Here is a 16,373-nt window from a genome sequence, read left to right as displayed (position 1 = left end):
AATAACAGTAAATAAAGCTGAATATATAATTGATAAGAAAGAGAGTCAATTGAAACTCAAGGCTATGGAAGGTCATGGTATAAAAAGCAATGGCCGCGACAGGGCCCAAGTCCAGAGCATTGCTTGTATGGTCGCCTTACAGCGGAGTCGAATATGTTCATCCCTTTCCCGGAGTGTTCGCGACTGGCTCAGTCTGTTGAAGATAACACAAATACTTGTGGCTGACAGATAGTACTAGTTTTCAATCAGAGCCTAAGTCTTGAACATTGCGTGTAGGGTCATCTTACAGAGAAGTCGAATATTCGAATATATGCGTTCCTCTCCCGCAGCTGTCTCAGACTGTTAAGGCGAATACAAATACACGAGGCTGACAGATAGTACTAGTTTTCAAACAGGGTCTTCAGCGTCTAGTATCATCCAGTTGTTGGCGAGGCTTAGCGCGCTCGCGCATGCTTTCGTGCATGCACTCTGCCCCTTATTGGTCCCTTCTGTCTTCTCTTCCGTCTTTTTCCCATCCTTACGAATTAGCCAAAGGGCTCCGTAAACCCTGTTTTTTTTTCTTTTTTCCAAGAGAGGTCGACCATCGCTTTCATCATAAAAAAGTTATTTTTTCTTGAGATTTTTATATTTGTTTTCTGGGATCACACTGAGACCCACATAACCTGTTTAACTTGGACCTATTTTTTTTTAGCCGTGTAGTTTTTGACACCCATGCATAATTACCTTGCTCTATTTAAACCAGGAAACTCAGTTTTTATCTCATCAACTGAATTAATAAATCGAATTGTAGTTTCCGTGCGAACTGCTTGACTGTGATACAGACAAGTCAGTATGACAAAGTATGAAATTATATTTATACCTGGGTATACATTTGTCCTAAGGTACAATGTGCTAATATAAAACAGCGATTAAAAACGCAATAAAAATGATTAGATAGTTTTAGATTGAAACTCTTCAGATATTAAATGGTTTCGATTAAACAGAACAAATGAATAAATAAATTGATTTCCATTAGGTAGGCTCTTTCATAAAATGCACAATGTATCATTCAAATAAAAAAGACGCTCTGACTAAAACTTTTCAATAGTTATTCAAGGTAGTTGCATGTTTATCAGTCTGGTTCAGTACATATACTGGAAAAGTATTCTTAACCGCTCTTATTCGTCTCCGAGCCGGGCAAGGAAAAGGACTGTTCTCGTTTCCATTTTGCTTCTGAGAGAAAGAGAGAGGGAGAGAGAGAGAGAGAGAGAGAGAAACAGCGTACCTTTCCGTCTACATGCGTACCATCATATCAAAATTGGATGAGTTATCGAGTTGAGCCTCCACTAGGTGGCAATCCTCATCCCGGGGTCAAAACGTATACCCTCTTATCAAAATTTGGTAACGGAAGGGCCTCGACGAGAGAATCCCCACTCCCTCGAGAGTGTAATCACTTATATTAGATTCTCTCTCTCTCTCTCTCTCTCTCTCTCTCTCTCTCTCTCTCTCTCTCTCTCTTTATGTGTGGTATCCTCATGTGGCTTACCTCGTAAGGAAAGTTAATTAATTTGAAAACCACCACATATCCAGGTCCACTTTTTATGTCCATTGACGTACTGCCTTCACATAAGGTTCATTGTTGCGAAAATACTATAATTTTCACACCTATTTCCTCTCTTAAGATCGTCGTCTACTTTTCATTCTCAGCGTTCCGAAGGCACCCAAGCTTTGCAAAAAAAGAAGAAAAAAAGAAAAAAGCAACTGGGTGAGTCGAAGGCCTTAGGGAACTCTGAGTACATGACAGACTGGGAAGACTGTTCAGCCACTCAGTGCAGTGTTGGACTCGTTGGAGTGAACAGGCAACGTGAGTAGCTTTCGAGAGTGTGTCTGTGTGTGTGTTTTACTTCAAATTTATCTGTGGTGTGATCCAAAAGACTAACAATTTTATTTTCTATAAGTTAAACAGTATTATGTTAGTGTAGGTATTTGTATATCAAGTAGAGGGTAATACAGTATTTGTCAGGGTTACATAAATCCTTGGGAATGGGCGATGAAATAATGGACTGGGCACATTTTATATGCGAACACTGTTAACATCCTATGCTGGCATAAGGCCACGTAATTTAAAACAAACGAATGATCGAAGTGTATAGATGATTCGACTTTTGTCCATATAATTCGACTTTTTCTGGACCTTGAACGCAGAACATAGAAACTGTCTAAATATAAACCTTAATGCGAATAAAAAATATTAATCACAGCGATTATTTCACAATATTACACTGGACTGTTTTCTGACACTTATTTCTGTGGATTCATTTTAAACTAAAACAACAAAATAGTTTATTCATCCATGAACGAATAGAGAAGTCGGCAACAATTATATTTTCAACTTAGTTATTTACTGCATGAAAAGCAGGTTTTATCAAATGGTCAAGAGCATGAAACTGGTTTTGCGTATGTAAGCTCGCGTAACCTTTGACATTATGTAATGACCCATGCGTCAGTCATTTGTGCGTATTGAATGAGGATGCGTTAGTGTTTTGTTAAACACACATACAGTACATATATGTGTATGTATATTTATGAATATGTATTATATATATGTATATATACTGTATATACACATATGCGTGTGCGCGTAATTCCTGCTCAAGCAGATACGTACTGTATGTGAACAAATACGTACACATGAGTAAGAAGGGAATAAACTTACAACCATCTCTAAGATAGTGTTTCAGCTTAACCTCACCCCAAGTTCGATTCTCCTCACGTAAAGCTGGGGTGTCTTCTTTTTTTTTTATTTTTAACTTCATTTCGAATTCAAGACTTAGTAGTGACAAGTGTAACCAATAGGTGTAAAGAATTCATGATATATATGTATATATGTATGTATATATATATATATATATATATATATATATATATATATATATATATATATATACTGTATATATATATATATATATATATATATATATATATATATATATATATATATATATATATATATATATGTATAATATTTGGTTGTATGTTCGTATGTCTGAGGTGCAGCACTAGATAAGGTAAACTTCTCCGTGTGATGTCGCTCTTGCCAAACTAGATAACCTTGAACACAGTCAGTAGGAAGAAAAATCATGAATTGCCAGTTTCCACTTGTTAAAATTGAATAATTGTTCTTCCAAACCTCAGCTAGAGGTCAGAAGAACACACGAATATATGGCGTGTTTTTGGAACGTAGTGTTTTTCATTGAAGAGAATCTCGAGATGTAACTCCCTGTCTTCAAACTACCACTTATAGTCGAGCCAAACGAAAGTGGCGCGTGAGACACTGAATGTATCGTGGCGAAATCTAAAAGAGATCGTTCATTTTTACCTGGAGAGCGCGGTTTAGAGAAGTCCTGAAATCGAAGATGCATTAGATCTTAAAAAGGTGGGAGGTTCCGTCAGTCATAATCCCGGATATATTTTCCTTTTCGGCTCTCTTTTTCCAGGTGGTGAATAGATAACAAATAGGGAACCTTGGAAGAATTATGATCCCAGGTCAATCAGAGCCACACAGGGAGCGCTTTAATAGATTATAAGTGTTTTCTTCCTTCAAAAATACATTTACCCTTAAGACCCACATGTGTTCTGTATAGGATTATTTTTCCCTCTTTAACTGGTATGCATATATATATATATATATATGCTATATATATATATATATATATATATATATATATATATATATATATATATATATATAAAACTGCCCATTGACTCAGTATTGGAATACCTTAAAGATAAATTGCATAAACTTTATTTTCAATGAGGAATATTTTAAACAAACGTTTGATATAGCAATAGGAAACCCACTTTCGCCTGTTCTTTCAAATTTATATATGGAATTTTCCGAATCTCAGTGCATCTCAGATTTTCCATTTTCCTGTAACATGGTACTGTTATATTGATATTTCATACCATCATACCCAAAGATTTGGATCTTTGGGTAAATACATACTAGCTCAAACTCAGGAACCTTTTAATTGTCAATGTAGTGTTTATTTATATGAAAAAGACAAATACTGTAACTGACATGTAGTTAAGATTTAGATATCAACCTCTCAGACAGAGAACAAGATTAATTTTTTTTTTTTTTGGCTGACACGCTAAATCAGTTAATCCGCAGGTAATAAGCTGGTCAGATTGTTCGTTTGTATCCTCACTGAGCGGTCTTTAAGGTCTGATGTCCGAAATTTTTTGATGTCGATATGATGCATTGGACGGAGACCTTCTCTCACGCGCCACTTTCGTTTGGCTCGACTATAGTAATTAAATTTACGAAGTTATGGTAGGAGTAGGTGCTCATAGGACTAGTCACATATCCATTGGTAATATTTGAGCCTAGGCTTCAGTACTTAACATCAGTAACTTGTCTTTTTTTTTTTTTAATTGCAGCAGTACAGTGCTAAATACATTTTTAACATAAAAGTGGAAGAAATCACAGCAGTAGGACAACGTGGTATGCATTAAGACTAGACTCTTAGAAGTTATGCGTCAACAGTACTGGAGAGAAGGCGATAATAGAATCAGTTAATAAAATAATAGTTGGTTTATATACATAAATTAAAGTTGGGCAACACTAAGATGTTTTGCTGCTATATCGACCTCAACAATAACATATGATCTTCAGAATAACACCTTTCGTATGTCGTGTATATTTAGAGATTTGTTCATAATGTTGTTACCATTTTTTCCAACCATAATGCTCTTGGAAGTGCATAAAATTTCCAAAGGGGGCCAGTGTGTGCTGAAGTGTTTACCAGATAAGCAGACGTAACACCAATTCCCTCCCTTCCCTTCTCTCTTCTCTTCTTTAACGTGAACATAAACTTTAACATTTTGACACCACCATCTTCTCTCTTCCTAGAACGGCCAGAGCAGTTTCCTGGGAAAAAAGTAAACTGGCCTAGCAGGCCAAGGTGTGTTGCGTTGTGTTAGACGGTTTTACGGTAGGCTATAACTTTTTAGGACTCACCTTGGTTAGTGTTATATATTATCATGTTTGATTTCTACGTTGGTAAACGTATTACTGAAAGTTGTAATACTTGAATTCAACCTGCATTATTTTGTTTCCTTAAAAGTATTTTGGATGTTTCAGCTTTATGTATCACATATAGGTAGTTTGGATTGATCAGAATTCTACCAGTACAAATGATCTACCATTAGGAGATTTAGGTCACGACACTACTCAAATAATACTAGTAAACTTACGGGGATGAAACCGTCCCGTATGCTAAGGAAAATACATTAGCATTTTGCTCAGCCTTCTTGCAATAATGCCAGCTTTCAGTGAGAGAGAGAGAGAGAGAGAGAGAGAAGAGAAAGAGAGCGGTCTCTTCCGGTGTTAGACAAAATAAGGTTGACTAAAAAAAGCTGTTGGCTTTTTGAGAACGCTTGCATTGAACCCAAAAAAAGAGCTTCCTGTTTGACCACCACAATTTTTTTAATCCATTCAAGATGCTGGTCATCAAATATTTGTTGTAAGACCTGTTTGTAAGATAGGGACCCAGTGGCAGAATTTTGCTATTTAGTACTAGGAAAAAAAACGTGCTAACATTCACTATCCACTAGAGCGTTAGTACTAATGAGTCATATGCACTATTATAGTATTTTGTTATAGGTTTAGCAAAATTGTAAACTTCGCTACTTGAGAAAGTTGGCTTTGACATTTCAGGGTCACCTGGATTAGCCCGAGTTGGGTGACGTGATTCACGGGTACATATACCTGTTAGGCACTAGGAGACATCGAGTTGCCTTTTCGCTAGTTGATATTTTCAAAAGATGAATAAATATCGTAAAAAATCGCTTGATGACCGAGGATTATGCAATTGAAATTGTTAATGTTTTAGTTAGTATTAGAGTAGTTAAGATAGTTACAGCTTTTATACATAGTTTCAAAGTCTGTTTTTTTACTTCAGCCTACGTTTTTAAAGTACTCCCTCCTCAAAAAGTTAAAATAAAATAAATCTGCCTATTGTAAAATGGAATTGTAGTCCAACAATATTCTGATTCTGTGATGTTTTCTTTTCAATATGTCAGTTTCATTTGATTTTTTTAATATATCCAACAATAGTTTGCTCTCAGATTTAACGAACGAGATTTTTATAGCTTAACTGAAAGAGTGCAGGTCTTAGCAAGGTAGAGTTCTTTTGCGGTGCAGTAACCGAAAATGGCGGGGGAAACTGCTTTTGTCTGTCGGGGCTTAATTCATAGCGGGGAAAGGGGCAGGTTTTTGGGGTAGTAATTAAAGTTGGTCGTTAAACGGCCCAGAATAATGATTCGGGCACCAAATAGGGGAAAGAGAGCTTGTGAAGTTGTAGGACTCTGGTGGGCGGGGGGAGCGAGTTGAGAAAGTTGCCATGCAAGAGAATATGAAGATTTCTTGTTAGTTCGGGAATTTAAGTTGAATAGATTTTGATAACATTCTAACTAAATATAATAAGTGATTATAGTAACTGATTCTTCATTAAGCTCGTTGGCGATTTGTAGAGCATCCTGCATAAGACTTGTTCTGTAAATTTAGGCTCAAGGAAGGAAAAATCTGACAGGTTTCCTAGCATTTTGAACCTGGTGGTAACTGAACAGAAACGGCTAGTTTTATAGCAAAAATTCCGAGCATAATTGTAAAATTGGAGCTAGGTTAGTTGCAATATTCAAAAATTAAAATTAATGCAAAGCTCATGGCAAATCATTTTACTAAAAAAATTGTCTGGAAGTCAACTACACTAATGAACAAGATTGCATCAAGATTTGATACCAGTTCCTGTAGATTTTCAAGTTCGTGAGCAAGGACTTGATGTTATCATGATCTGAGAAGCTTACAATGGTTGATGCTATTTCGTAACTAGACTTTTAATAATATTACGAAAAGAATATAACTTATGAATCATAAAAAAAAGGGGCACACAAAACCCTGAAACTGGAATACTGAACTCCATATATGAAGTATAAGATTTCTCTGCCTTTAATGTAAAAATGAGTAAAACCTGGCTACAGCTTTGCCAGCAATCATAAATTGTAAGCTGGTCAGTTCGCAAGCTTGGTTTATAGGTCGTATGATGGAGTTTTTATAAAGTTAAAAATTACAGACTCACCTCAGACATCTTCGTTCGATAGAAATGAAGTATGTTGAGAACAGGCTCGAAAATTTCGTTAGGCTTCCGTCTTTTTTTATATAGATTTTTAACATACTTCACCTGTAGGCCTACAATGTAAATTTTACCGGATTCGCATTGGCACTTGCTTTTATTTCGCAAAAGGGCGCTCGATGTTACAAACTTTATTATTATTATTATTTTATTTTTTTGCTTTTAACTGTATGTAGTATTCTTATTCGCTCTAAAGAAAAGTAAGCGTTGAAGAGCATACGTTCATGCACGCATGCATACCGTAAATGAGACACTTTCCTCGTGGTGTTTCATAGAAGGTAATTTAGAAAGTTCCTTTGTAAAGAAGCTTGAAGCTGTTCAGAGGGGGAGGGCGCGTAGGTTGTAAAATACGGTGAACTCTCTGCTTACTTATTAAAAAAAATAAATAACTAAAATAACCATATTTTGCCTTTTAAAGACACAAATCGTAGGCATTTTCTTATTACATAAGTCTACACCCTCCAGAAATCGTAATTTATTTGATTTTATTTCCAGATGAGACTAGCTGGCACGATTCAGATCCTCTGGGTTTTGGGGACGTTGTTCCTCGCAGCAGCTGAGGATGATGATGACGTAGACGTAGAACAGAGAGGGAAAAGACAGTGTGAGTGTATATTTCTTTGGAATACCTTTTGATTCCTACTTTATTACCACACTTTCAAAATACTATGGTTACCGGTTGGTACAGTATATCGATTACAGTAAATGAGAATCAAGCCTGTATTGTACACTGGTCAAAAAATGAAATCATACTTGTAAAATTCCTGTTTAAGTTCTTAACTGAATAAAGGCCTGTTTTTATTAATAAAAATTACTTTCTGCAGTTGTACCTAGAGGACAAGGAGTGATGGCGAGAACAGCTTCCGTTAATCAAGGTAAGTTCCTTTTGTTCATTTAGAATGCGAAGACTGGGAAAAGTCTCTACGTAATGTTAAAAAACTAATTTGTTCAAGAAGGCAAGTCGGTACTTTGCTTCTGTAATAGACGTGGGATTTTAAATTTGAGTAAGCCACCGATGTGAGTGACAGTGTATGACAAATAAATAGTTTTCTAACTTGTTGAATTTGATGTATTATTCAGTTCGCTTAAATTGATCCCAATGTAATTTAAGATTTTACAGAGTGTGAATTCAAAGTCTGTAACTTGCATAGATAGAATTCTTACAACAATCAGGTGTGACATTCATATCAAGCCTCATTTTACAAGTTTTTTTTTTTGTTTACGGGTTTCTCTCCAGGAGGTTTAGGCGCGCAGCAACAGTTCGTTTCGTCTCAGAAATTTGAAAAAGGTAAGTCGGTAGGCTATTTTCCTGCTCCTTTTGTTCAGATTCTGTCTGTAGAGGCAGAAAGGTAATAGTTTTGATTCTCTTTAAGACTTTGGTCCTGTTTAAGTCACCCTAATAAGTCTGAAGGTTACTAAATAAATTTCATCACTTGATACAAACATTTGTGACAGAAATGGAATATTACTTTTAGTTACCAGCCCCTATCTCAGTTAATACAATGTGAAAATGTTAAAGCAGTGAGAAGAGGAATTAACATAAACGAAAAAGAAGGAACTCCCCTTAATTTTCACAAACTCGAGGATGCTACTCTTTCCTTCTCTTTGTGCATACAAACTTCCATATTGTTTATCAATTTTATTTTCCCTCTGTGCGCACACTTGCAACAGCAAAAAATAGATAAATAAATAAATCGGAAAGGTAGACATTTGAATCATTCGGCTGAATTTTTACTGTTTAGTAAGAGTGAAAGTTAGCTGAACTTGTATATGAATTCACTTGGATTCTAATTATCAAGAATATCTGAATAAGGCAGCCTTTTTTTTTTCCCCCTCGAATCACAGATCCCATAACTGGACGGTTTGTTCCTGTTGGGGGAGGTGCACAAAGTAAGTACTTTACTCAGAGACCTTCTTCCAGTTTTATGTTATACAGGTGATTACTAACTGACTCAATAGGGATATAGTAGATGTACTGAGATTTGGTGTTTTTGTGGACATGAAATAACATGAGTAAAAGTATTTAATTATTAAGATCCTTGTCCTTGCTTATTGACAGATTTGGGAGGACCTATAGGAACTGCAAGTAAGTAGTGAGAATTCTTTAATATTGGTTTATAATGCTAATCACTGCTTTGCAGCTTCCCTGGAAGATATAGTCATGTGTAGTTTTGTTTCCAGATTCTAATACAGTACTGTGATTTAGGCAATATTTCACTGTTATCCATTTCTATCTGATTTTTTTTTTTTCCCAGTCACAAAGATCAATTTACAAGCACTCAACATTTTCTCTAGAGCCGATTTTAGAAGCATTGGTTTGTAACGGCACACCATTGCTTGACAGTCTGCTCAAGTTGGTCACTTATTGGGCTTTACTAAAAGGAAACAACAAAAATTTAGCTTAGAAATAAATATGGCACTTTTATGTTCTTGCTGTAATCAGATGTTTATTTGTTGTACATACTATTCAACAGATCTTCTTGACCAAGCTTTCCAGCAGATTCCAGTACTTTTACAAGGTGGCAACTTAACAGCAGGTCAAGGTCCACAGGACATATCAGCCTTTGCCCGTAACTTCCAAGTAGGACAAGGGCTGGTAAGTAAATTGAAAGATTCCAATTGAAAGTAACTTTAATGCCGGAGGAAAATTTGGCTATAAAGTCAAGCACTAGGTCACTTTCAGCCATTCAGTGCTCAAAGAAAGTATCATTAAACGTTTAAGTGACTAATATTCACACCTAATTGTAACACAGCTGTGACTCTAATTGTAATAAATTGGTTCATTTAACAGAAAGTGCTACGATTATGTTTAGTGTATACCACTGAAGAAAATTCCCTATATAATAGTTTTAATGCAGACTGAATCAAACTAGATGCTTGAAATTTTTTTATTAATTTATTGTTTTTGGAATAACTATTTTAGCATTGTCTGATAGCTTAAATTAATATGAACTGTTAGTGCTTAGATTGATTCATAAGGCAGGTACAATCAGATATATTTGAACGAAGGTGACAGTTTACTTCACCTACAAGATTGCTGTACAGTATAGCAACATTCAGTTTTACTTTAATTCTTTGACAGTGCTATAAACAGCGCTGCATTGCACTTTCTAAAATGGACCTTAAAATTAATTTAAGGAGAAATAGTGTTATTTAGCACCAAACATACAGTTAATTCAGATACAGTATTGTGAGGAATGCCAAAACTTTTGTATCCTTCGAATTTGCTGTTATCCAGCATGTCTTCACCTTACAAAGACCTTCAGGATTGTTAAGATCGCTTGGTAGCAGTACTTATATCACTGACTGAACAATGGCAATCAAGGGATACAAACGCTATGAAGACCAGAGTCCAGAAAAGTAACTGTATTCTACAGCACCCCTATGATGTCTTAACATCTTTGAGGGAAATTCACTTCATTTTAGTATGTAGTTAAAGCATCAAAACATTCATGCCTTTGTCATATCTTGACACTGTAAATACTTTACTGCTTGCAGGCTGACGTCATGTACCAACCCTGTACAACACCCAAAAATGAGTTTGGGCGTTGCCGGCACCTTCAGTACTGTATTTTGCCAGAGTTTGCTAACAATTACCAAGCCTTTCTTAGATATGCCTGCGTTATTGAGCAAAGGTGAGTTCTGTACTATGAAGTTATCTCCACTGTTCAAGCTTGCTTTTGCTGTTAATAAACAGTAACTAGCATCTCGTCAAAATAATTTCAGCTGCATCCATTGAAACATTGGAACAGCTGGGAAAAACACTACAATTGCTGTAAGGCAAAAGTAGTTAACCACATTATTCTGATCTCTCCTGAAAAATTGGTTGAAGGTAAAAATATAGTTCTGGAAATGTCAAAAATACAGAATAGAACAATTTTTAAAGTAGCTGTCAAAGGACCTGACTAGAATTAGGCTTCTTTGAATTTAATCAGTTTCTACCTATTGAGTTTTATACTTTCAGAGGTTCAGTTTTGCAAGACTTCACATTTCCATACATTGTTTCCTTATTAATTTTGCATATTTTAGATTCAGGCTAAATTCTTTATTCCATTGTTTTCACAAGGCTACCTGTAAATGAAGTAAATTGCTTCCCATAAGCTACAAATTCTAGGGCTATTTTCAGTAAACTTGCTTTTCCCTGAATTTTTACCTAGGCATTTTACTGCAATATAACTTCCATATCCTTATTTTATCAAGAAATCCTCTTTCTTGAAGGTATGTCGGAGTCTGCTGTCCAAGGCCAGCTCCCTCACAAGCTGCCACTCCACCGAGCCAGCCCCCACAGTCATCAAGCAGTAACATTGGTAATATTTGCTCTATTTTTCTTGACGATTAACATTGAGAGGCTTTTGTAGTTGAATGTCATAATAGATTTGCAGTTCTAGAGATCATATCTGCATTGGTGCTGACAACCAATGATGACTCGACTAACCTTCAGAGTGTACTGTATTACAACCTGTAGGGATAAGGGCAGGGGTGGAAACCCTAAGCATATCCCAGCAATGGCTCCCCAGTGACCCTTCCACTGTCTGACCATTAGAGCATTAAGACACAATAAGTGTTGAACATAAAATAACGGTGTAAATTTATATTAAAAATTTATACAGTATACAGTACAGGTACTTACTTTATATACAGTAATTCAAAATTTCAAAATAAAGGTATAATCAGTGATTAGTGCTACTCATTTATGCAGCATTAGGAAACATACACACAGTATTGTAACAGCCTGCCAGAATTTGTTACCTTTCTCCATCTTTAATCACTTTACTATGTGGTAGCATTACAGTGCTGATATAAATAGTTCCAGATGTAGAAACATTTATTGAATAGTTCCAGATGTAGAAACATTTATTGAATGAAAGAAATTTTGAACCACTCTTTCCTTAGGATGTGGTGTTAATGCTCCCACTTCAACAAGGATTGTTGGAGGGGTTCCTGCAGGCGTAAGAGAACACCCTTGGGTTGTTTCCCTTCTGAGGACTGGTGTCAACCCTAATCAGTACTGTGGAGGTGCTCTTCTTTCCAACAGACATGTTTTGACAGCTGCCCACTGTCTAGCTGGGTAAGTTTAAAACTAATTGTTGACTTTCGTAGAAATGGAGAAGTAAATGTGAATTAAGTTGTAACAGAAAGAAGCCTGCTGGCTAAACAGTGAATGAAGATATAAAATATTATGTTGAAACTGCCCTGCCTTTTCTAATGAGAAATTGAAAATACTTGTAGCCTACCTTTACACAAAAAGCAGATTTTTGCTGAAAATATCCTTAAAAACGTAAACTTTTACCATGGGTCCTCTTGGTTACTTGCTAAGAGTATTTTCATTAATTGTATCAGAATGTTAAATTAATACTTAGCTATTTTAATAGCTCACATTTGTAAACATATTCTCTGCATCTTTAATCAATTGTGGCTTAAAAAAAGCAGGAAACTGTATAACCACATGACACTTATTACATGAACAGAAATGTAAATGGTATCATTATTTGTTACATTGCACTGTAAGTACAACCTTAAAAAACTTTCCATTTTACAGTATTAAGCATGAACCATTCTAAATCAGAGACAAACCTCTTTGAACAGATTTGACTGGAACACCATCTGGGTTCGAATTGGAGAATATGATTTCAGCCGTACAGATGATTCACCACATGTAGAAAGACGCATCTCCAGCTTCAGGCTTCATTCAAACTTCAATGCCAGAACCTTTGATAATGATATTGCAGTGCTTGTTCTTGAAAGTCCAGTCACTTTCAATGATTATATTCGTCCTATTTGTTTGCCACCTGCCAATGAAGCTTTCACAGGGGCAATGGCCACAGTAGCTGGTATGTTTTACTGTATTGTGTTTTCACTTTTACTTTTCATAGTTAATAACAATAGTTGTAATGGTTGGCTTATTATAAGTGGTAATTATTTGATCATACTTAGTATACAAAGAAAACCTTAGTGAACTGAGGAGAGCATAACACATTTTTGTCAAAATTGAGTAAGTTTGCCATTCAATTATTAGGGTCAACTGGTGAGGGTCTTATCAACCATGGAAACAGCAATCTGTTTGGAGCAATTAAAGTCCCAGTAAAAGGTTTTAGTCATACCACGATTAAAGGACTTAATCCATTCCAGAAAGCTGCCCCTTAACCATGCAAATTTTCCCCCATAAGATTTAATGGGAATTGAATTAATCCATTCCAGACCACTAAAAATACAAATAAAAGTCTTTCAAATTGAATTTAACAAGCCTAGCATGCAGAAATAAATAAAAAATAGTAAATACAGTAGATGAGAAAAGTGCAAACTTTATCTCACTTTACCTGTAATTGGGAGAGTTGATGGCATATGTGGTAAGTGGTGAGAAAGGTGAAGAGATGTTATTATTATCTGGAAGGGGAGTCCCCTTCCTTGAAAATGGCAGGAAACTCTGCTTCTGGGGTTGTTTGTCTTTCCTGTCTCTTTCTGCAGCATTCTCCTTGAGATTCATTGTGTTTCTTTCCCACTACAGACCTGTCCAATGATGTTTGTTTTTGCTTGCTTGAAAATGTTCCTAAAGTGAGAGAGCATGATGCTTGAAATGTTCTGAGAGAGCACGATGCTTGAAATGTTCCTAAAGTGAGAGAACATGATGCTTGAAATGTTCCTAAAGTGCGAGAGCATGATGCTTGAAATGTTCCTAAAGTGAGAGAGCATGATGCTTGAAATGTTCCTAAAGTGAGAGAGCACGATGCTTGAAATGTTCCTAAAGTGAGAGAGCATGATGCTTGAAATTTTTCCTTAAGTGAGAGCGCATGATGGAAATGTTCCTAAAGTGAGAGCATGATGTTTGAAATGTTCTAAAAGTGAGAGAGCATGATGCTTGAAAATGTTCCTAAAGTGAGAGAGCATGATGCTTGAAATGTTCCTAAAGTGAGAGCATGATGCTTGAAAATGTTCCTAAAGTGAGAGAGCATGATGCTTGAAAATGTTCCTAAAGTGAGAGAGCATGATGCTTGAAATGTTCCTAAAGTGAGAGAGCATGATCATTCACAGCAGGTTCATATACAGTAGTATTTTGATATGCCTTTGTCAGGGTGATATTTTTCAAGGAAGCTTTGTATTTTCCCCCAGAGTGAACACATTTCTTTTAGTATTGAACTACGTATAGTCTGTCAAACACTAAAATCCCTTGGGTTGGGCAAATAAGGAATTCGTGTTGACAAATGTCTTTATGGTAAAAGTATGAGCTTAGCAGAGCCTACCAGAGTGAAAATCTAAAGTGCAGCCATGAGTTTCAATTCAACATTAATAACATATTTGACTTTATTTTGTCTTGGAGACCCAATGTTTTTCATAAACACAATGATGTGCCAAATCTTGGTTTCTGCGTCATAAGGTCAGCATCAGGATTTTAGGTCAGCGGTCACTTTACTGGCTTAATCTTAAACCAACCATCTGTTAAGAGAAAAATCACTGCTAAAGCTGCCATTGTGATATGACAGTAGGGAAAACCAAAGCATAAACACCTCTCCCCACCTTTGTTGTCAAACCAAGGAAATAGTTTACACTGTTCTAAAATATTTCATTTTAAAGTAGCAACAAGGTCTTGTAAGTGATATTCCAAAGGCCATCACTCACACAACTGAAATGACAAAGATTTTTGAAGTGTCTTATCTTATTTGATATTGTGAAAAAGGGGAATTTAGAGAATGCAATCCTGTAAACAAATAACTACTAAAATTAATACGTATAATTGCTTTGAAAAATATTCGGAACAGACCCATGTATAACTTGACCGTTTTCGTGTGTGTTTGATATTACTTTTTGGGTTAGTACTGCATTCTGCCATTGACTCATTGATGTATGTTTGTCATTCTTTGGAGAGGTAACCAGTTGCAAACTGGGCTAGTGTTATTAAGGAAGAATTCACTGTATTAGTTAGAGTAACTACGAAGGTAACTGGAATAGGGCATTCATCTTCTGTGGAGTTGTTCTTAAGGAGAAAACTGTCGTCAGTACTGTACTGCTTTAGGGCGTTCTTCTCAGGCTCTACTGAGCATGTTCATGCCTAAAGATGAGAGTACACTGCCTTTCATAGTAAGCCCTGTTAATTATACAAGAGATGGCCGGCAGTTTCATGGGCCATGGCTGAGGGTTTCATACAACATTATATGTTGTACAGAAGACTCAATTGTGCTGAAGAAACTTTGGCTCATTTTTACTTGTTTTTTGTTGTAATGAATGGGGTCTCATTCATTCACACTAAGTAAAACAAGCATCAAAGAACTAAGCGAATAAAAGAATTTAACCATTTGACACTTGATCTTTGTTGGAGTTAATCACAGCTCTTTTGCAGAGTAGAAACTTTTACGTCGTTTCATTCAAAATTTACAGAAAAACGTGTGGAGTAGATAAAAATGTCATTGAATGACATAAGATTGATTCAGTGAGTTTAGGTGAGAGATTGGTGTTTGGCTTAAGAAGCCTGATCTGACCTCTATACTCATCCAACAAAGGGGAAATTTCAAAAGCCCAGGATGTAATTTTAAAAATCATAAAAGCAAATGCAATCCTGGTACTTGAAGGTCATAGGAATCTACAGTAGTGTACTGTACAAGAAATTATGAATTCATAGGAATTTACAGTATAATACTGCACTGTACTAAAAGTTTTTCACACTCCACAAAGGTGTGTAATACTGTATTTAAAAAAAAAAACTTAAAAGTCCACAGCATCACCTATGTTCATGCTTTAAGTAAATTTTAAAAAGGGCGACAAAAGTTATTTAAAACACCTCAGACTCCTATGGTAAATCAGGGAGGCTAACCATGTGGACTAAAAAGATTAATCTTACACAGGATGGGGTGCCACAAGTTACCAAGGACCCGTATCTAATGTACTGCAGCAAGTAAGAGTGCCAGTTTGGAGTAATGCAGACTGCAATAATGCATATGAACAGCCAATCAATGATAACATGGTCTGTGCGGCAAATCCTAGAGGTGGTCAGGATTCATGTCAGGTAAGTGCTGTAGTTTTCTTTAGTTTGTGATTGTGTATATATACAAATGTGGCTTGTTTCATATAAGGATCTGAATTTTCTAAAATTCTCTAAGCTTATTTCTTTATCTTAACAAGTTACAGTGAAGATCTTACATTTACAGTTTTCATGTAAAATTTTATACTGCATTAACGCACTCCGCTTAGCTTGTAGATCTAAATTTT

The 16,373-nt window shown here is 35.9% G+C and overlaps 1 protein-coding gene across 2 annotated transcripts in view; it reads left to right on the top strand.

Annotated features, from left to right (window-relative positions):
- The window catches only part of LOC136837533 (trypsin-1-like), a 551,788-nt gene that overhangs the window by 533,931 nt on the left and 1,484 nt on the right, over nt 1-16,373 (top strand). The window contains exons 1-12 of one of the 2 annotated variants that reach the window (XM_067102378.1): nt 1,687-1,843; nt 7,671-7,779; nt 8,000-8,050; nt 8,413-8,463; nt 9,021-9,065; nt 9,235-9,261; nt 9,650-9,771; nt 10,674-10,810; nt 11,394-11,482; nt 12,069-12,243; nt 12,762-13,006; nt 16,010-16,170. In XM_067102378.1, coding sequence (XP_066958479.1) covers nt 7,671-7,779; nt 8,000-8,050; nt 8,413-8,463; nt 9,021-9,065; nt 9,235-9,261; nt 9,650-9,771; nt 10,674-10,810; nt 11,394-11,482; nt 12,069-12,243; nt 12,762-13,006; nt 16,010-16,170 — 1,212 coding nt within the window. In that variant the 5' untranslated portion in view covers nt 1,687-1,843. Of the gene's footprint in view, nt 1-1,686; nt 1,844-7,670; nt 7,780-7,999; nt 8,051-8,412; nt 8,464-9,020; nt 9,066-9,234; nt 9,262-9,649; nt 9,772-10,673; nt 10,811-11,393; nt 11,483-12,068; nt 12,244-12,761; nt 13,007-16,009; nt 16,171-16,373 lie in introns of those variants that run through there. The other variant, XM_067102379.1, reaches the window with a different exon arrangement.

Source organism: Macrobrachium rosenbergii, chromosome 59 (assembly GCF_040412425.1).
Source record: "Macrobrachium rosenbergii isolate ZJJX-2024 chromosome 59, ASM4041242v1, whole genome shotgun sequence".
Lineage (NCBI taxonomy): Eukaryota > Metazoa > Arthropoda > Malacostraca > Decapoda > Palaemonidae > Macrobrachium > Macrobrachium rosenbergii.
Note: the sequence above shows the minus strand (reverse complement) of the source record. Positions and strands in the feature narration are given on the sequence as shown.